This window comes from Chrysochloris asiatica, unplaced genomic scaffold (genome assembly GCF_000296735.1).
Source record: "Chrysochloris asiatica unplaced genomic scaffold, ChrAsi1.0 scaffold00053, whole genome shotgun sequence".
Lineage (NCBI taxonomy): Eukaryota > Metazoa > Chordata > Mammalia > Afrosoricida > Chrysochloridae > Chrysochloris > Chrysochloris asiatica.
This window is the reverse complement of record NW_006408571.1, coordinates 2,531,644-2,554,081: the sequence shown is the minus strand read 5'-3', so window position 1 is coordinate 2,554,081 and position 22,438 is coordinate 2,531,644. Positions and strand designations below refer to the sequence as shown.

Genomic DNA, 22,438 nt, shown 5'->3' with positions numbered 1-22,438 from the left:
AGTGCTCCTTGGAGGCCAGGATGGCCAAACTTTGTCTCTCATACTTTGGACATATTGTCAGGAGTGACCAGTCACTGGAGAAGGATATCATGTTTGGTAGGGTGGAGGGTCAGAGAAAAAGAAGAAGACCCCCAGTGAGGTAGATTGGCAAAGTGGCAGCATCAATGGGCTCAAGCGTGGCATTAATTGTGAGTTTGGCCTAGGATTGGGCAATATTTTGTTCTGCTATGCATAAGGTCACTGTGAGTCAATACCAACTTGATGGCACCTAACAACAATAACAAACTGAGAGAATAATTATGTTTGTTAAAGTCGTCTACTTGCAGTGTTTCTGTAATTGCAGCACTAGAGAACTAAGACAATTATAGAAAGATAATTTCCTTCTAAGGTTTGTTGTTGGTGTTAAGTGTTGTGGAGTCGATCCCAACCCACAACAACCCTGTATAGGGTTTCTGAGGAGCAGCTGATGAGCCTGAACCACTGACCTTGCAGTTCAAACAGCTATGCAGTCTGACGCATTAACCCACAGCGCCACACCAGGGACAGTGTACTAAATTGTGAAATCTAGTCTCTTTCGTGAAACTCATTACTCAGAACACAAAATTTTGAAGTTAAAGGAATATGAAGAAACTCTTTACAGTTAGTTCCTTCTTTCCTTAAGGAAGGATTTGTTGTTGTTACTGTTAGGTGCCACTGAATTTGTTCTCACAGTGACCCTATGTACAATAGAACAAAACACAGCCCGGTCCTGCACCATCCTCAGTTGTTGCTATGTTTGAGCCCACTATTGTTGCCATTGCGTTAATCCACCTCACGGGGAGCCTTCCTCTTTTTCACTGACCTTCCACTTTACCAAGCATGAAGTCCTTTTCTAGGGAAAGCAACCAATATACTGAGGCTTAGCTATATGACTCTATCAGGTTAACACATCATCAGGTCTGAGTCAGCTCAGATAAGCAGCTAAATTTGAATTCTAGATAAACAATTAAAAAGGAACTCTGGTAGCATATTAGTCACGATTTGGGCTGTTAACCTCAAGGTCAGAAGTTCAAAACTACCAGCTGTTCCATGGGAGAAAGATGAGGCTTTCTGCTCTGGTAGAGATTTACAGTCTCGGAAACCCTATGCAGGGTCGCTATGAGTTGGAACCAACTCCACAGCACACCACCACCATCAGTGTACATATATGTTCCATGAATATTTGGAATATAATTTTTTTTTTTATCATGGACTGCTAGAAAAACGAACAAATCTTTCTTGGAAAAAGTACAGCCAGAATGCTCCTTAGAAGTAGGATGGTGAGACTTCATCTCATATACTTTCGACACATTATCAGGAGGGACGCAGTCCCTGGAAAGGACATCATGCTACATAAAGGAGAAGGTCAGCAAAAAAGAGGAAGACCCTCAACAAGATGGACTGACACAGTGGCTGCACCAGTGGGCTCTAACATAGGAAAGATTCTGAGGATGGTGCTAGACTCAGCAGTGTTTTGTTCTGTTGTACGTAAAAGTTGCTATTACTCAAAACCAGCTTGACAGCACCTAACAACAATTATTCTTATACGTAAATACACTTACTTATGTTGTTGTTGTTATGTGCCGTGGAGTTGGTTCCGACTCATAGCGACCCTGTACAGGGTTTCCAAGGCTGTAAATCTTTACGGGAGCAGAAAGCCTCATCTTTCTCCAGTGGAACAGCTGGTAGTTTCGAACTGCTGACCGTGAGGTTCACAGCCCGATTCATAACCACTACGCTACTAATAGATTATTCACGGCTTTTAGACTCCTGATATGGTGCTTTAGGATCAGCACTGGACTGCGAACCACAAGATCAGCAGTTCACATCCACCAGCTGCTCCTTGGAAAACCTATGCAGGGTCACTTTGAATTGGAACCAACTCAAGGGCACTTATCAACAACATCTGCTTTTAGGTTCTCTTAAAATTTAGAAAATGAAGTTATCCTTTTAAAGAACTTCAGACATTCTACATATTTTAGTATCTCCTATACAGCACCAAACCCCACCACCACCACCAATGAATTTATTGTGACTCACAGCAACCCTATATGGGGTTTCTGAGACTGTGAGTCAGGAGCCGGAAAGCTCATCTTTCTTCTGCAAAGTGACTAGTAAATTTCAACAGTCAACCTTATAGTTAGCAGTTTCACAGCACCGCCAGGGTTCCTTACAAAGCTCCTGAATTGATCCCTAAAGTTCTTTAAAACCCATTGGGCCCAACCTAAGACCATAAAGAACACCCATTTTTAGGTTCTTTACTCGAGCTGTTCCCAAGTGTAGTTCTCTTAAGGTCCTTATAGTTAGAGTATCTCAGGATAAACAGTAAGTTCATTATAACTTGCAACTAAATAAAAGTTAGCTTTGGACAAAGCTCCTGAATATATGTGGCATGATCTTATGACATACTATAATTTTACAGGATATTTGAATCCCATTTTCTTCATGGAGGCACTGATAGAATTAGCCACATAAATGTCAGCCTTGGGGTAATTCATATTCTATAGACAAGGCCTAAAACAAGTAAGAGAACAGAAAATTATCTAATTATTCAATGATCAATAAGGAAGAGGTTCACATTTTCCAAATAAGGAGCCAAAACATGAAAAAAAATGTCCAAAATCTGCACAAAAACAATATAAAATGAGGATATACGTCAAAAACCAGTTTATGTGAAAAATGGCTTTTATCTAGATTTTCTTGGTCGAGTACTTCATATTAATTTAAGTCAAGCTAACTTTTCACTATTTTTTATAGATAATGTTATTGGTTCTCCTACTCAATCCAGTCTTTAAAGAAAACAAACCAATATTTACCAAATCCTGACATATTAAAATCAGTATGTAAATTCTTCCTACCTGTTTCAGTAATCTCTCTCTCTCTTCCATTGGCGAACCCATGCTTTTGTCTTCTGCAATCATCTGATCTCGATGAGACTCTAACTCATCAAGTTTTTCATGCAGCAATACAGCCTCCTGTTTTACCTGGGAGTGCGCTATTTCCTGAAAGAAACAAGTACCAAGAAAAGTTGAATGAGTATTTTATAAAAAGTTACTCTCAAATAGGTTCAGTTTATAAGAGTGTGGGCAAATTTTAAACCACTAGCATCTTAAAAGAATAACAACCAAATATCCATAAAACCCCATTGCTATTGAGTAGCCTCCAATTCCAAGTGAATCTAAATACAGTTTCTGAGACTGTAATCTTAACAGAACAGACAGGCTCATCTTTCTTCCGAAGAGCAGCTGGTGAGTTTGAACTACGGACCTTGTAGTTAGCAGCCTAACATTTATCCCACAAAGCCACCAGGCTCCATTCAAATACCTATGCCATTGTTGTTAAGTATCATCGAGTTAGTTCCCTTATAGCATTCTTACACAGGGTTTCTGATGAGTAGCTGGTGGATTTGAACTGCTGATCTTGTGTTCACAGTCCAGTGCTTATGCTCCAGTGCCACAGTACTGGAGCTTAATGTTACACAACATTTCTAAACCCAAAGAGTTCAGTAAAAATAAATCCCTGTATTCTTTTGTAAGCAATTATCAGTCCAAGATTCACAAAAAGTTGGTAGCATTATTATTTTCTAAATATAAGATATGAACAAAGATTGGAAATTTCCACAAATAGGAAGATAATGAAGAAAACATCTCACTAGATGTAAAATTTTAGCCACATGTCCATTTCAAAGTCCAAAGAACTGATCTTTTAATTTTCCCCTGAGTAAGTTAGATTAGATAAATAGATAGATAGGGAGATGTATATATACTTTGATAGATAGATAGTTAGATAGATAGATAGATAGATAGATAGATAGATAGATAGATGTATATATACTTTGATAGACAGATAAGGAGATATATAGATATACATAGATAGATAGATAGATAGATAGATAGATAGATAGATAGATAGATAGATAGAGGTATATACACTTAGATAAGGAAATGTATATATACTTTGATAGATGATAGATAGATAGACAGATGTATATATACTTTTGATAGACAGATAGATAGGGAGATGTATATATACTTTGTACAAGTAGAATAATTATTGTACATTCACCACTACTCTACTATTTACTAATATGACAGATATTTTAATATATAAGATAAAAACTAGAGATGGTGGTGGTGATGATGATAATGAAAACTGGAACATTACAAGTTATTACTTATGAACATTTTGTTCTGTGCCAGGCACTGTAGTTCATGTTCTTTATATAGTATCTCTAACACTCTCAGCAGCTCTAGAAGGGAGCGCTATTGTCTCCATTTACAGACGAGATAACTGAGGATCTGAGATCTGAGTAACTTTTCTAAGTTAACAAAGATAACACAAGTTAGTGATGACACTTGAAACCTGGCCCACAATGTGAGAAACACCAAATATTTAAGCAGTAAGACCTCCCTGTTTATTAAAGTAGAAGAGAAGGAATCTAAAATCAAGGAAAAGGAGAATATGAGAAAATCTTTGAAAGTTCACAGGCAATGGGTTATATAGGTAAACCAACTAACAGATTAACTTCAGGTAAGAGAAAAAAAGAAAAGGGATGATGATAAATATACAAAAAAGAAAGGAATGTAGGTATTCTGAGGCATCCCTTTTCATAGGTTTCTCCTTTCTTCTGCTCAATATATGCACAGACTCCCTCCAATTGTATCTGGATAAAACGGCTCCTTAGACTCAAGCTCGGGTTCCTGTCATCTAACTTTTCACAGCCTTGTGAATCCAACATGAGGACAACACAGCACAGTGTTACACACAAAGCCGATATTTAAGAAATACTAGCTGATTGCTATTTCACACATTTTCTTGAAGAACAAATTCAAAAGCAAACAAATGACAACAACAAAAAATAAATGGAATTTGGGAGAAGTAAAACAAAACTAATGACTCACGTTTTCTTAATTTTCTAATAATATAAAACTTTTGAATGTCACGTTATTTAAGGCATACCTGATAATTTTATTATCACTGGTCATGCTGCAGAAGATGTCTTTAAAGTGTGAAAAAGGAAAGATGTCACTTTGATGACTAAGTTGTGCCTGACACCTCAATATTTTCAGTTGCCTCATACACATAAGGAAGCTGGATAATGAATAAGGAGACCAAAGAAGAATGCATGCCTTTCAATTAGGGTGTTGAATATTGACTATATCATGGACTTCCAGGAAGAACCAACAAATCTGTCATGGATGAAGTGCAGACAAAATGCGTCTTAGAAGACAGAATGGCGAGACTTTGTCTCCCATACTTTGGACAGGTTATCAGGAGGGACCAGTCCCTGAAGGACATCATGTTCATGCTTGGTAAACCAGAGTGTGAGGAAACAAGAAGAAGACCCTTGATACAGTGTCTGCAACATAGAAACAATTATTAGGTCTGGGTAGTGTTTTGTTTCTTTGTGTACTGGATCGCTATGCCTAAGAACCAACTCAATGACATTTAACAACAATCTTGCCAAAGAAGAGAGGCATCAGTACAAAAACATCCAAGATTATGATTAGAAACTGAAGCATTGTTTATAACTCCAAAAAACTAGAAGCAATCTGTTCATGTATAAGAGTATAGTGTATTCATATACTACAATGATATACAGTAATTTTAAATAATCAGAGTGATCTTGAAGAATTGATGTGAATAGACATATAAGATATGACTTTAGGTGTAAAAAATGAACAAGCTGCTGACAGTATATCCGGTATAAATCCCTCTTTAAGTTTTACACAACTGTTAAATCAAGAAAGGGTTAGAAGACTGTTGTGAGGATTAAATGACAATGCTGGTGATATATGAGGATTTAAAGAACTTACAAAAGTACATAGTAAGCACTCAACTATTACATGTCAGAGTAGTTCTATCTGGAGACGACAAGAAATAGACTTTTAAAATTTTATTTCACTCGATTCCATCTTAACTAACAAACTAAGAAAACAAATAGAGCACTTAAAGTAATTTCCATCCTTAAAGTGATGAAGCAAATCTCTTGCCCACTTCATTTGTTTTTACAACTCTATGAATGTGCCTTTAAATTACCATTAATTTTTGCATTCCCCAGTAGGATGGAACAATTTATTTGTAAAACAAAAAAACAGGGTTGTTGAGTCATTTCTGACTCTTGAATACCCTGTGCATGTCAGAGTAGAACTGCTCTCCATAAAGTTATTCAATGATTGCTATTTCAGAAATAGATTCCCAGGTCTTTCTTCTGTGGTGTCTCCGGGTGGATTAGAATCATCAATTTTTTTGGTTTAACCTCACACAGTAGGTATTGAATAAATGAATCTAATATCTTCCCCAACTACAATATTTGTGTTGAAAATAGGAAGAGAAATTATTAAATTCCTGTTAGTCAACTCCCAAATAAAAATGTAATTGAATGAGTTCCATTCATGTAGTTAGCTGAGCTATCTTTTGGGACTAAGTAAACTAAGAACGCTGATATGATTATATACTTACAGCTTCCAGGCCCTCCTTTTTCATGTTCAGTGAATCCAGTTGTTGTTGAAGTGCATCTAATTCCTAAGAGGAAAAAAACATATAAATATAAACACAAACTACATTAAAAATAATTTACTTCTCCATTCATTTACATTTCAAGTACTGTGTAACAAAGAACATTTTATAAGCATCTTCACTTCATATCAAACTAATTTTGACTAGCATTGTTATTGTTGTGAGCCATCAAGTCCATTCTGACTTATAGGAACCCTGTATAGTGTTTTCCAAGAGCAGCTGGGGGTTTAGAACTGCCAACTTTGTGGTTATCAGAATTTATTAGCACCTCATTATTTCTATTCATCCAAATTTCATTAATTATTCCTGAAAACCTTGTGATGATCTACAGCCAGTGAAAGGCAGCCAGTTCTACTCAGAAGGAAACATCACTGCTCTATGTGCATTAAATATCAGAAGCCTTCAAGTAATGTCATTGTTTAAAGTCATATCTATTTTGATTTTTTTAAACTATGCTTTCTTATTTTTTGTCTCATTTATTCTAGGGTCAAGACCTGTACCAATTTACATGTCTCACTCCTAGGATAAGAACCCTGAATTGATTATATATGCATAATCCCTGTGCAAGATGAATCTACATTTGGTATTTCTCTAATATATTTCCTTCAATGCTTCATTGTATTTCAATAATCCTAACATCAAAAGTGAAGTAAAGTTATTTGGGAAACTAAGACTCTTGGCATTTCTGAGGCCTAATTTGCTGTCATCTGGACATGAATAGGCACTAACTTTCAAGTCTCACGTAATCAACATCATAACTGAACACTGGCAGAATCCTCAATAATTCCTTGCCAAGTTCTCGAATTTCATATCCAAACACTCCCCTATTCATGATTAGGAGGCAACAGCTATTCAAATCAAGGGCCCAGAAGGTAAAAGATTTGCTGGTTGTAAGATGGGGGATAAAAAGAATGAAAAAATGTTCAGGTCTTAACTTGCAACATTGAAAGATTCTATGAGTAAAATACTGAATGATAAAGAATGCATCAAAAGAAAATGGATAGTTCCAAGACTGAAACTCAAAGGGAACACACAAGTAGGCTTGTAAGCTCACTGGTGACCATGTTGGTCTACTTGTGAGTAGAAGTGGGGGAAAGGAAGTAATTAAGACATGGGCTGAGTTCAACTATGGTCCATAAACTCCTGTCAGCCTTGAGATGAGAGAGAGAAGAGGAAGAGCTAGTTGGTCCAACATTTGGGAAGACCTGTCCTGAGCCCATGGACACTTACCTAGCCATGGAAGGCTAGAGCTGAGAGTGAAGCATTGAGCTAATATGAAGTAGAGAGAGGTACACATGAACACCCAAACTTGCAGACAGTACCCATTTGACCTAGCTTGGATAGCTTGATGATCAGAACTTCACTAGAGGAAGATAAAGAAGTTTGATACACGAAGCAAAAGTAAATTGCTACAATTTGATAAACTTGACCTTTGCTTATGGATATAGTTGCTCAAAATACCAACCAGGAGGAAAGGAGTTGGGCAACTTAGACACTGGCTACCTAAAATGGGGGAGAGAGGGGCTAAAAAGGCATGAAATGGCTGGCTTATAAATTTTCAAGAGGGAGTTTAGTTTCAGAGCAAAAGGGGAAAGATAGAATCCCCAATGCATAGTTTTCATCTTGTCTAGATGGGTCTGGTGAAAGGAGATGGGGATAGCATTCTTTTGATTCAATAGTGAGTAATTGTTGTTGTTGTTAAGTGCCATTGAGTCGGTTCCAACCCATAGCGACCCTGTAAAGGATTTCCGAGGATCAATCGATGGGCTTGAACTGCAAACCTTGCAGTTCAAATGGACTTTGCAGTCCAACGCGTTAACCCACAGCACCATATGTAATTGTCACAACTGTAAAGGTAGAAGGCGTGTAACAGAAAGTGGAGAGTAGTTAATCTTACATTACAGGAACAGAGGACCCTAGGACCATAAAGACAGAAGAGGATGAGTGGAATGCAGAATGCTAACCAGAGAAGCAGCGACACCACAGACAGAGGCAGAGGTGAAGACATTGAGAAATAGAGTAGCTGAGGACTCTAGACTCATGGAAAGAGAAAGGCTGTGTGCTGGCATGCAGGAGGCTGGCTTGGAAAATGTGCCCTTTGCTCATTTAAATGACTATATATTCCTATGTGTTTTTGTGTACATAAAAAAAAAAAGAGAGAGAGAGAGAGAAAGAGGGAATAGAGGTAAACACTGTTAACTGATGGTACATGGAGGAAATTGTAATCATTGCAGTGAAACAAAATACGATTGTTTGAGGGCAAAACTGATGTCCTCCCTTGTAAACTATCATTCAATTCACAATAAAAGCTTAATAAAAAAAAAAAGGATGGAATATGCAGAGTCACTATATCAAAATGAAATGGTTAATGTTCAACTATTTCAAGAGGTGGCATATGATCAAGAATCAATGGTACTGAATGAAGAAATCCAACCTGCAGTGAAGGTATTGGTAAAAAAAAACAAGGCTCCAGGAATTGACAGAATACAAACGAAAATCTTTCAACACACTGATGCAGCAGCATTAGAGGTACTCATTCATTCATCTATGCCAAGAAATATGGAAGACAGTTACCTGCCCAACCAATGGGAAGAGACTATATTTGTGCCTATTGCAAAGAGGAGTGACCCAACATAATGTGGAAATCACTGAACAGTATTATTAATACAACATGCAAGTAAAATTTTGCTTAAGATAATTCAAAAACAGTTGCAACAGTTCATTGACAGGGAACTGCCAGAGGCTCAAGCAGATGCAGAAGAAGATAAGAAACTAAGATATCATTTCTGATGTTGGATAGATCGTGGCTGAAAGCAGAAAATATCAGAATGATGTTTACCTGTGCTTCAATGACTATACCAAGGCTTATGACTATGTGGATCGTGACAAGCTATGGGTATTCCAGAACACTTAATTGTGCTCACGAGGAACCAAGAGGCAGTCATTCAAACAAAACAAGGGGACAATGAATGGTTTAAAATCAGGAAGGGTGTGCACCAGGGTTGTATAATTTAACATACTTATTCAATCTGTATCCTAAGCAAACAACCCAGGAAGATGGATGATAAGAACAAGAACGTGGCTTAATAATTGGGGAATACTTATTAACAACCTTTGATATGTAGATGATACAACCTTGCTTGCTGAAAGTAAAGAGGACTTAAACTATTTACAGATGAAGATCAAAGACTACAGCCTTCAGTATGGTACCTCAATGTAAAGAAAACAAAAAACCTCACCACTGGACTAGTAAATAACATCATGATAAATGGAGAAAATATTGAAGTTGTCAAAGACTTAATTTTGCTTGGATTCATTATCATTATCCATGGACGCAGCCATCAAGAAATCAAATGACATATTGCTTTAGGCAAATCTGCTGTACAAGATCTTTTTAAAGTGTTCAAGACCAAAGGTATCAGTTTGAGGACTAAGGTGTGCTTGACCCAAGCTAAGGTATTTTCAGTAGCCTCATATGCATATGAAACTTGGACAATTTTAATAAGGAAGACTGTAAAAGAATAGATACATTTGAGTTATGGTGTTGGAGAAGAATATTAAAAGTACCATGGACCACCACAAGAAACAAACAAATCTATGTGGAAAAAGTACAGCCAGAATGTTCTTTAGAAGGCAGGATGGAGAGACTTCATCTCTCATACTTCATAAATGTATCAGGAGGGACTCGTACCTGGAGAAGGATATTATGCTTAGTAAAGTGGAGTGTTGGTAAAAAAAAAAAAGGAAGACACTCCCCCGCCCCAAACAAGATGGATTGGCACAGTGGCAGCAGCAATGGGCTCAAGTGTAACAACCATAGTGAGGATGGCACAGGACCAGGCAGTGTTTCATTCTATTGTGCATATGGTCACTATGAGTCAGAACCGACTTTATGGCACCCAACAACACTAACAACAGACCAGTGAGTCTCAAACTTGAAGGACTACATGAATCATTGGGGGACCTGGCTAAACTGAAGACGCACCAGTTGATCTGGTTAAGTTCTCAGGGATGCCAATGATGCCAATCTTCAGCCCCACTTTTAATAGCAATAATATTACATGTCTGGCACACAGAAGACATTTTTATTACCTGCAACAATTTCTCATTTGCAGTTTTCATCTCTGTGTACTTCGCTTGTTTTTCAGGAGACATATTTTTGATAATGCCATCTGCTGCTTGCTTTTCCTGTTCAATTTCTTCCTCTACATGGCTAATTTGTTTTTCTTTCCTGAAACCCAAAAGAATAAGATTCAATTAATTTTTTTAAGTCATGGTGTCAATTTAAAAAATTAATTAATCAGTTGTACAAACATACCATTCAAAAGTATTTATTATGTTTACCAATATATATATGGAGCTCTGGTAGCGTAGTGGTTACAAATCGGGCTGTGAACCGCACGGTCAGCAGTTCGAAACTACCAGCCACTCCGCAGGAGAAAGATGAGGCTTTCTGCTCCCGTAAAGATTTATAGCCTCGGAAACCCTGTACAGGGTCGCTATGGGTCGGAACCGACTCGATGGCACTCAACAACAAATATATATATATATATATAGAGAGAGAGAGAGATCATATATACATATATGTATATATGATCTATCTATATATATATAGATAGATATACATATAATCTATATAAAATTTCGTTTGGCCCCATCAGCATAGACTTATTTTACATCTATCTTTTCTCTATCCCTAAATCCTTCTGTTTCCTAACTCTCCATTTTACTATACTAAGAGAACACAAAGAATGCCGCAGAAAAAATATCCTCAAATCACATATAAGACTAATAAGCTTTAGAATAATGGTTTCAAACATCCTTTTGCCAGAAAATTCTTTGACCAAATGAAATCTTGTGTGGAAGCTTACCAGTAGCTCATATAAATCAACGCAGCTCTGAATGAACTAAGGAGTAGGGAAACCTGTAGAGCAATGTGATAAACAAGAATTGTTGCTGTTTGCTGTTGCTGCTAAGTACCATTGAGTTGGTTCCGATTCATAGGAACCCTGTATAGGGCTTCCAAGGGCAACTGGTTGAGTATGAACTGTCAATCTTGTTACCAGTACAGTGCCACACCAGAGCTTTTGATTAACAATAAACTTTGCTTAAATGACCTTTTACTTACTATTTCTTTAATTAAAATGAATATTCCATAAATTATTGCTACATTTTAACACTGCAAAATAGTAAGCTAACTTCACTAAAACAGAGCTACCACTATAAATAGGAGTTATGGTAGCGTAGTGGTTACGAATTGGGCTGCAGACCTCAAGGTCAGCAGTTCAAAAGTACCAGCTGTTCCACAGAAGAAAGATGAGGCTTTCTGCTCCCGTAAAGATTTACAGCCTTGGAAACCCTGTACAGGGTCACTATGAGTTAGAACCGACTCAACAGCACTTAACAACAACAAGAAACTACTAAACTCATTTAAATTTAGGAATTTCCCTACAAACATCTAATAATAGTACATTCAAGGTGAACACAAACAGATAACTAAAATCTCAATTTCTATCTGCATCACAATTGGAGTGGGGGACAACGTCTACTTTGACTGTCAATACTATACTATAGTTTGCTATTGCTTCAACATGATAAATGGGATCACAGAACTTACAAGCAGAGAAGATAATCTATTTAAATTTGATTCCAAAATTCAGGAACTTGATGCCCAGAATAGTTAATCTTTTGGAATTAACTCATTCTGAACTCCATATTTATTCATCACCAACAATGAATTTTATTAATAGTTTCTACTGTAATTAGATGGAAACTGCAACACAACAATTTTGTACAGTACTCCATTTTACAGAGGGGAAACCACAACATGAGAGAATCTTTACTGATTTTCCAAAGGCTATATACTGGCCAATGACCAGATCTTTTGTCATTCTGAGCACGTTATTCCTGCCATAATGTGGCAGTGAAACTGTCAAAGATGGTCATAAAGATGAATAAACAACAACAATGAAAGTCAATGAAAAACAAAACTTGGTGGTATCTTTTTAATTTTAATCTTTTTAAACATAAAATCTTGGACTAACACTTAAATCTAGCAATAATGTATCTTCTAAAAGTATGCATCCTCAATACTACATACTAACTTGCAAATTAAATTCGCTACAGGTTAATGCACTTGACTAAAAGGTCGGTTTGATCTGCTAGGTTGGTGGTTCAAGTTCACCAGCCGCTCTCTAGAAACCCTATACAGGGTTCATTGAGTTGATACCGACTCGATGGCATTTAACAACAACATACAAGTAAAATTTTCATGAATAATTAAAAAACACAAAGGTTAAACACACTGCTTGTTACACTAAAAATGTCAAAGGCGACTTTAAGAAATTAGCCTTCTAGTCAATCTTTTGCTAAGGAAGTCTAGATTGCTTTTTAATCACCTGCCGACTGGGTACAAAGGTTGAAACAAAGTGAAACATAATCATATGACATTCTTTCGTTAAAGGTGCTGAAGAAATGGAATAGATTCCTTCAGCACACCAGCCTCAGAGGCAAAAGCAAAAAGTAAAGGTAAGATCTATATATTTACAGGTTTGATTATTGTTATTGATTTTTTAATAATAAGTATAGCTAAGCTTGTAAATTTGTACAACAATGCTTTGCCTCTAATACGTTATGAAAGAGCAGGAAATATTATATCTTCATTTGATATATTTTGGAAATAATGTGAAATTGGCACATTAGTTAGAGAATCTTTCCCAATTAAAAACAATGGAATATTTCTTTACATTGCTTTTTCTTTTAGGGGGCAAAAAAAAAAGCTTTCATCTACTCAATCAAACTTATAAGATCTTTATTATTTCAAAATACGTTAATTAGAGCATTTCAAAGTAACATTAAAAGAAAAACAAATTTGCACGATGAAAAAAATCAGTTATCATTTGATAATTGTTGAAGCTGGACAATGAGCATTCTACTTACTTGGGATTTTTGTTGGAAATTCCTATTGTTAAAAGTTTTAAGATTTGAAAAAAATCTTTAAACTATTTAAGGGGTGAAGCTAACTGTGAATTATTAACATGTTACTTCAATCTGGCAAAAATGCCTAATAAGGAGCTCTGGTAGTTCAATGGTTACGAATCGGGCTGAGAACCTTAAGATCAGCAGTTCAAAATTACCAGCTGTTCTGTGGGATAAAGATAAGGCTTTCTGCTCCCATAAAGATTTACAGCCATGGAAACCCTGTACAGGGTTGCTATGAGTTAAATGGACTCCACGGCACATAACAACAACAAGTGACAAAACTGCACATACATTTTACTTAACAAAACTAAAATAAGCGCAGCATCTTTTATTTCGTAGCACATAGGTCATATACAAAATAACCAAAAGCTCCTAAAAGTTTGTACTTAAAAAAAAATTCACATACATGCCTGTAAGTGAACAGTAACACCCACAAGGAATGTACTCTTCAAAACCATCAACCATATGAGACAAAACAGGCAGAATTTACCCAAAACCAAAAATATTTATAATCACTAAAGCTCTAAATCACCTGTTGAGATTAAATACTCTCTTTTCTACAGGTCAGCGATATGAAAATCACAGGTATCATGATCTTTTGGCCTCTCTTCATGATATTATTGGATGAAATTCAGGCTTCTAAAACTGTAAGTCTTTACAGCCAAATAAATAAAACATGGTCAGATGAATAAAAGATGCTCAGAGGCACACTTGATATACGCTTAGGAAGATATTGCTGTTGTTAAGTGCTGTTGAGTTGGTTCCAATTTACAGTGACGCTGTATGGGGTTTTTGAAGAGCAAATGGTAGATCTGAACTACCAACTTCGCTGTTAGCAGTCCAGTGCTTAAACTATAGTGCCACACCAGCACTCCATTTAGGAAGATTGCTGTTGTTAAGTGCCGTAGAGTCAATTCCGACCCATAGTGACCCTGTATAGGGTTTCCGAGGAGCAGCTGGTGAACTTGAACCACTGACCTTGCAGTTCAAATGGCTTTGCAGTCTTGCAGATTAACCCACAGCGCCACACCAGGACTCCATTTAGGAAGACAGTGTATAGCAAAACAAGAAAGTAGAGCAGATCAGAGTTATCAAAAGTTTTTAGTTAGCTGTACACATGTATTCAAATCAGATCTTTAAGCCAGATCCTAATATTTAAACGGTGAGTTCTACAAGTGTTGCTTATCTAGAGAAATCTGTAAATTTTCAGTATAAAATTAGAGATTAGTTTCAAGACATAAAAATTATACATCAAAATGTCAAAAACCTTGTAAAAGTTCACATACTTATAAGGGAGATCATAATGAACTGTACTAATATTGCAGTATTTATTGTACTGGGGGGAGGTGGGTGGCATTTCAAACACAAAAGCAGTCAAAGAAGGCCTTTGGGTCTATGGCCACGCAGGATACAGATGTTGCCTGGTTCTTCATTTAATACATGGGTCAATTTTGTTTTAAGATCAATTATTTCCTCTATAAACACTAAACTCTGAGCTGTTAACCTCATAACCTATATATTGGACATTATTTTTTAATTATTTAACATAACCTTAGGTGATGTTTGGTTCTGCTGATTTTTTTTTATTACATATGTCAAAATAATTTCCACATAATAAATGCTAATCTTGCACACTGGTATAATAAATAACAGAATTATTACCTACTATTTATTTACACACACACACACATATTAATGAGAATCTATCAATATTATTTCTATCTGTAATGATTATATGGACTTCTGGTGTGGCGCCATAGGATCAGCACTGGACTGCGAACCACAAGGTTGGTAGTTCAAAACCACCAGCTGCTCCAGATTGGCTAGGAGTCGGAACTGACTCGATGGCACTCAACAACAAATGATTATATAATATTTGGAAGACATCTGTATGGTAAACTAGAATCTCCTTGCTTGGGTATAAACATCAGAATTTCCTTAATCTTTACAATGTATCAGAAGAAAGAAAAATATTAGCTTTTCTTCTTCACATTATAACATCAAATGATTAGATTAGATTTTTCTTCAGAACTATTTCCTTTAATGTCTAAGTGCCTGGATATGAAATTTTGGGAAATTCTACTGACATTTTTCCTAATTACCTCATTTCTAATTTTGTTCTTTTTTAGGAAGTCAAATGCAATTTCACTGAAAAAAATTATTCTTTGATCCCAACGGATATTAATAAAAATGTTACAATACTTGACCTCAGTTATAACCAAGTTACTTTGAATGCTACAGACATAAAGATTCTCCAGATGTATTTTTTACTCACTGAGCTCTACTTAGTTGAAAATAGTATCTTTATCTTGCATAATAACAGCTTTGGTAACCTCTCCAATCTAGAAATTTTAAATATTTGTAAAAATTCCATCTATCTAATTCACCAGGATGCTTTTGTAGGCTTAAATAAACTGAAACAGTTACATCTTTGCAAAAACAAAATAGTTCAACTGGATCCTGATATGTTTTTGCCTGTAAAAAACCTGGTACTTCTGAATCTGCAAGGCAATCTGATGAGTTCTTTTGATGTTCCAAACCAATTTCATCTGGAATCAATAATTTTATATGGAAATCCATGGAACTGCTCTTGTAGATTACTCAATTTGCAAAACTGGTTGAACACATCAAATGTGAGACTAGGTAAGTGATCTTAATTTAAATTAATCAAAACCAAAATGTGATTAACTTTAAATTGTTTCACTGTAGAAAATTTTCTAATATGATGTTTTAAAGAAAAAGAAACTATTCCTGCTTACAGGAGACATAAAGAAACACAGACAAGTGATTGTTAAATAGATGCTCTCGTTTCCCTTCCCCAGGGGTGGGGTGGGGCAACAGAAAAAAACGTTTGGTATATGTGAGATGATTTTATCACTTCATATATTAAGTTTCGATATTCTTTAAGAACTTTTCCTATTCAACTGTCTTGCTGTCAAGATGAAAACAGGTGCCCTGCTTTGTACATTGCAAACCATCCTCTGCCTGAGATCCAGAGTTTAGCTAGAATTTTAATCATAAAATACTAACAAACAAATTAAACAATACAAAGATACTGTATGTACACTGTACTCATAAAATAACTTCATAAATAAACAGGAATATGCATCTTTCCCACATTGTTTTTCTAAGCAAATAAGACAAGAATTTCTTAGGAACCTTAGTCCATAAGAACCACTGCCATCAAGTTGATTCCATCTCGTAGCTCCCCTATATAGGGTTTCTGAGACTAAATCTTTATGGGAGGAGAGACAGTCTTATCTTTCTCTCACAGAGTGGCTGGTGGGTTTGAACTGTTGACCTTCTGATTAGCCTATAGCACCACCAGGGATACTTAATGAGAAATAGAATATATTTTTTAAATCCCAGGTAAGAATTATAAAATATGCTGATCATTCTTATTCTCTATGATAAATGTTAATTTAGTTTTTCTGATTCTCTAGAAAATGAGGAAATCACCTTGTGTAGAAACCCTGATGACCTGAAGAGCTACAGTATTAAAACAGTACCTTATGGTATTGAATGTCACTCAAAATTTTCATCTATACCTGAAGATCTTTATGTCTCTTTCATGTCTATTAGCAATTCAACGTTTAATCATTCTTTGAACAATTTAACAAGAAATTCAGGTAATGTACTGGTTTTAAATACATCACTTAAGTTATACTAAATAAACTGAAGTACTCATTTTAAGTTAAAATTTCAAGAAACAATGTAAATCAACATTTTAACAGAGTAACAAAATACTGGGTTTTCAGCAGGCTCTGCTAGTTACTAGCCAGATGCCACTGTGCAATTATTTAACTTCTTTGAACCTTGGCGGTGGTGGTTATATGCCGTCAACTCGGTTCCTACTCATAGTAGCCCTGTATAGAGTTTCCAAGGCTTTAAATCTTTATGGAAGCAGAAGGCCTCTCTCTCACACAGAAAGTGGTGGGTTTGAATAACTAACCTTGCAGTTAGCAGCCCAAGGCATAACCCACTAGGCCATCAGGGTTCCTTAACTGGTATTAATCAATTAAGATGGTCTTAAGTAAAGTTAAAAATGAAAAGATATTTTTAACTACACTATGAAATACTTTTTATTTTTGCTTTAGTAACTTTTACCTAAACAAAACTGTGATGTATGTTCTTTCCCAAGATTAGAGTGTAAGAGAGTAAGTCAAAACGTATTGCTACTATAGTTCCAGTTCATACATGCACAGGTTTATTTATTCCAAACAAAACATGGTTACACATGTCTCTGTCACCTGTGGATGGCTGCAAACAAGTTCTCTCAGCAATACACTTGTCTTAGTCTTGTTAGGGAGCCTTCAAAAAAGATCCAATCAAAACACTGGCTTCTGAGGGTATCTGCTGCGTCAGTATAATTCAAGGCCGAGAGGTCAGCTCATAAGATCATGACAACTACTTTTAGGGATTTCTAAGGGGTTGTCTTGATAGATTTTCTTGATAAGTCAGGGCTTATTCAAAATAAATTTTAGAAAACTTAAAAAGAGCGCTGATTACAAAAAAAGTCAGGAGTGAGGAAGGCTGAGTTGAGTAATTTTTTTCCATCCCAAAAATGCACCTGGCCGTCCTAGCATTTTCTTGGGAAACCATACCCCATTCACCCTAGAGCCCTGATCTTGTCCTTTCAGACTTCTTTTTGTTCCCAAAGTTCAAAGAACATCGGAAAAGAACACAATATGAGTCCCTGAAGAATGCCAAAACTGACATTTTGAAGTGGTATAAATCAAAGAGCGCAGAATTCTTTGGGGAAGGGTTGTTGCTGTTGTTGTTAAGTGCCATTGAGTCAGTTCTGACTCAGAGTGACCCTACATTGGGTTTCTGAGGAGCGGCTGATGTGTTTGAATCGCCGACCTTGAGGTTCAAACTGACCTTATGGACGAGTGCTCATGGAAGCAATGCCTTCAGAAGTGAATAGACCTAGACGGTGGCTATGTCAAAAACTGTAGCTTCACATTTTTGATATTTTTGTTTAATGAAAGTTTCTGTGATTTTTTGTAGCAATACTTTTTGATTTACCCTGTATTAGGATATTATTTTTTGTCAATTTAACAAAATCTCTCTCTCTCTCTCTCTCTCTCTCTGTGTGTCTCTCTCTCTGTCTTGGCATTCCATTTAAGAACAAGAATATTTTGGGAAAAGTTGGGCCTTTCTTGTAGGTGTTGTTGTCACTGTACTGATGACTTCATTCCTCATTTCTCTGACTACCAAATGCCAAAAATGGTATAATTTTCTGCTTAGTTACAACCATCATCGCCTAGAAGAGCATGAAGCAGAAACCTATGAAGATGGCTTCACTGGCAATACAACTTCTCTTTCACTGTCACCTGACACAAACGCTGAAGATACAACAATAATATTTGAACAACTACATTCATTTGTGGTAGATGACGATGGATTTATTGAAGACAAATATATAGATACCCATGAATTACGTGAAGAAAATTAATTTTATGGTTGATATTCTGTAAAAAATATTATCTGTCCATTCACAATTTAGACATGGAAATCCTGATATGTGATATATGCCAACTACAGCTAACACACATTCATCATAACTGCAATATACAATTAATATCATTAAATTATATATTTTTCCATTAGTACTGAACAAGCAAGTCAAAATACAATAACTGATATTTCTCTGTAATAGTTACACAGTTAAACTACAACACCAGCATTACGATTCTCAGCAGTAGCTATGAGATCATACATACTAGAAAGGAAAAGCTACAAAGTAAGGTGTTGTTGTTGTTAAGTGTCGTCGAGTCTATTCCGATTCTTAGTGACCCTGCACAAGGTTTCTGAGGAGCATCTGGAGGGTTTGAACAACCAAGCTCGTGGTTCACAGTCCAGCACTTATCCTATACTGCTATACGAGGAGTCAACAGTAAGGTATTGACTTAAAATGAACTAATTCTCATATTGACAAGGACATTTGAATGGAATACATCTTTAATTATACTAAAGCTCCAAACAGCAAAGAAAAAAAAAAGGATGGGTTGTATTAATATCATTATGAGTCAAAGTAAGGAACAGTGACAAATTGACAATACACAGAGGTTAATTTTATGCTCATAGTGTAAAGTCACAGAACTGAAAAAATATTTTTTTTAAATATGTGGCCTGAGTTAGCACAATAAATTTTCTTAAAATTTAGTAGCAATTTAAAGCATAAGCACAATATTTGGGCCTAATCCCTAAAAAGCGGCAACTGAATTAGTTATAAAGAAAGCCTATCGCCACAATGCATGCTTGCCACACTGAACGACAACAGTGACTTCTAAAGTGGGCATCAGAATTGTCTAGAAACTGTGTTTTTAAAAATACATATATTTTCCTCTCTCAGGGATATTGTTATAAAAATAGGCATGAGCTGGCACAGAGCCATCTTCAATTGTTTCATGGACAGCTATTTGGAGAATAGATTTCCAAATCATTTTCTAGAACAGTGTTCCAGAAAGACATTCAGAAGTATTGCAAAAAAAAAAGTCCAGGGTCATTCTAGTATAGGAAACACTGGATTTAAGGAAAATTAAAAATATTCTTTACCTTTACCTTTGGACTTTCCTGTGTCTTTACTAAGCTAAACTGCTCCCTGACTCTTCAAGAGCAAAATTTCACTATTTTCCAAACTTAATTCACAACAAAAACCTTTCTTCAAGGGAAGTATTGTAAGAGCTTGTATCACAATAATGGTCCAAAAAGCATAGTTTAGAAAACACAGGTCTTGAGACTTAGCTATTATAGGAGGAAGCTAAACTATTTGAAAATTTCTTATAATCAATTAGCTGTAATCATAATTTTATTAACTTAATAGTACAAACAGTGGCATTAAGAACTGTAGCACAATCTATATTTTACCATCCACACATGGGGAAATGAAGCTTATTTACCCATGTCCTTTGGAGTCCTGATGTGGCGCTGTGGGTTATTGTGCCAGACTGCAAAGCCATTTGAACTGCAAGGCTGGCGGTTCAAGCTCACCAGCTGCTCCTTGGAAACCCTATTCAGGGTCTCTATGGGCCAGAATCGACTTGATGGCACTTAACAACAACAACCCATATCCTTTAAAGATAGCGAAGTATCTCTGATACAATGAAATATATTTATAAGTGAAATAATATTAATGCTGGGATTTTATTCATCATAATACTGGGAGAAGAAATTGGCTAGAAGTTTGGGTGGAACAAATGGTACTTGGAGCTGGAAGAAGGGATAAGCGAGTGTAATATAGTATTTCATTTCTGTATATATCCAAATTTCTCATAATGATGTTTATTAAGTGAGTATTTACTTGATAATACCTTAGAAGAGACTAAAAATAGATTTATATCTTAATGTATAGTTAGTTTTAAAGTTATATAAATAGTAAATTAAGTTGAAAGTCCATTGAAGGAAAATAAACACTGTTTAGGATGGTATGTCCTATGGAAAAAAAAATAATGGACTAACTTATAATGCGTATTTGCTTGTGTTTATAAGGAACATGCTTCCAATAAAGGATATAAATGTTTTATGTCTCATACTTCCAAATAGTTAATATCAATAATAATTTATTATCCTAAACCTTAATAAGTCTTGCAAGAACACATGGTCTATCCTTCTGCCAAAATATCATTTCCTAATTTTAAAATATAAATATTAACATTGAGAAATACCATGAAATATCATTTTAATTGGGCAACAGCTATATGTAGCTACATAATCAAACCCTCTCACAATTCTATTCTTAGACTGGGTATTTAACAATGCCTGGCTAAACAACAACAAAAACCAGCTCTAAAATTGTAATTGTTGTTAAGGCATGGAGTGGGTTTTGACTCATAGTGCCCCTGTATAGGGTTTCTGAGGCTGTACATCTTTGTAGGAGCAGAAAACCTCATCTTTTTTCTGCAGAGCAGCTGGTAGGCTCAAACCGCCAATCGGTGGTTCACAATCAGTGCTTATACTACAGCGCTACTGCACTCCCAAAATTGTAACTGTGTATGTTTTGTTTGTGTTTTACATTTTACCTTGAGTAAAGGTTTACAGAGCAGATCACTAGCTTTATATTCAACAAAGCGTCCATTTTGTTTCATCTCAATGATTGCAATGTAACATCAGTAACTCCACTACTTCCTTCTTGTTTTCATTCCTCCTTTTCCCCAATATTTCTGAATTTTAGTTATATATTTTTTAAAGGACAATTGATTTTAATTAATACCAAACTAGAAAATGTAGACATCACAATTGGAAGAGAATGCTTAGTTGAGGGTAGCACATGAAAGTGAATTAAGTATTCTAAGTATTATTATAGGAATATGAGTATATCAAGGATACACTATAACCAACTTATTAGGAATACATGGTCTATACTGTACAGTAAACAGCAGTCTAGAAGAGAATAAAAACAGACTTTTCACACCTGCCTTTTAAGGCCTGGCATTTCCTGTTCTCTCTGAATGTTCAAAGGCAAGGGAAATTCTTAGGGTGGCCATCTGGGTAACACATAAAATAAGTTTGTCATAAAAATAACTTTTGTCCTGTTTTTAAATTTCTGCTTGGAAGGGTCAGAAGAACCTATTTTACTTGGAAAGTCTCAATTTAAAAACTACAGATATTAAGTGTTGAAACTGGTGACATTTTCAGGACAAATTACTACATTTAAGAAATCGTTTCTTTTATCAACTGAACCAATAAACATAAAAATCGATGGCAATTTTATAATCAGGGAATTCTCTTTTTGGATAAAATTTATCTGCAAACCATGTACATATATAATATTCATAAATTTGACCTGGCATTATATAACTTGTAGACAAGTGATCATTTACATAAAAAATGTGCTAAAACTCCATAAGGTTCTCAAGGAATTATAATTTATGCACTTCTCATTCCTTAAGTACTTGGTGAAGTATTTTTTATATGT

The 22,438-nt window shown here is 35.7% G+C and overlaps 2 protein-coding genes across 2 annotated transcripts in view; one reads left to right on the top strand and one right to left on the bottom strand.

The window, feature by feature from the left end:
• Window positions 1-22,438, bottom strand: part of IFT74 (intraflagellar transport 74 homolog (Chlamydomonas)) — an 82,692-nt gene that overhangs the window by 36,136 nt on the left and 24,118 nt on the right. Inside the window, exons 8-10 of the mRNA XM_006863010.1 lie at window positions 10,630-10,768; window positions 6,481-6,543; window positions 2,877-3,020 (exon numbers count right to left, since the gene is read on the bottom strand). Of these exons, the coding sequence (XP_006863072.1) occupies window positions 2,877-3,020; window positions 6,481-6,543; window positions 10,630-10,768 (346 nt within the window). The remainder of the gene's footprint in view (window positions 1-2,876; window positions 3,021-6,480; window positions 6,544-10,629; window positions 10,769-22,438) is intronic.
• On the top strand, window positions 14,091-18,976 carry LRRC19 (leucine rich repeat containing 19). Its single transcript, XM_006863009.1, has 4 exons — window positions 14,091-14,165; window positions 15,648-16,161; window positions 16,962-17,147; window positions 18,648-18,976. The coding sequence occupies exons 1-4, from the start codon at window positions 14,091-14,093 to the stop codon at window positions 18,974-18,976; spliced, it is 1,104 nt and encodes a 367-aa protein (XP_006863071.1).

Excerpts from the sequence above, each read along its gene's own strand:
- LRRC19 (XM_006863009.1), top strand. The coding sequence starts at position 14,091 with ATGAAAATCACAGGTATCATGATCTTTTGGCCTCTCTTCATGATATTA. Across the intron at positions 14,166-15,647 it reads AAATTCAGGCTTCTAAAACT|GAAGTCAAATGCAATTTCAC; the intron begins GTAAGTCTTTAC and ends GTTCTTTTTTAG. Across the intron at positions 17,148-18,647 it reads CAATTTAACAAGAAATTCAG|AACAAGAATATTTTGGGAAA; the intron begins GTAATGTACTGG and ends ATTCCATTTAAG.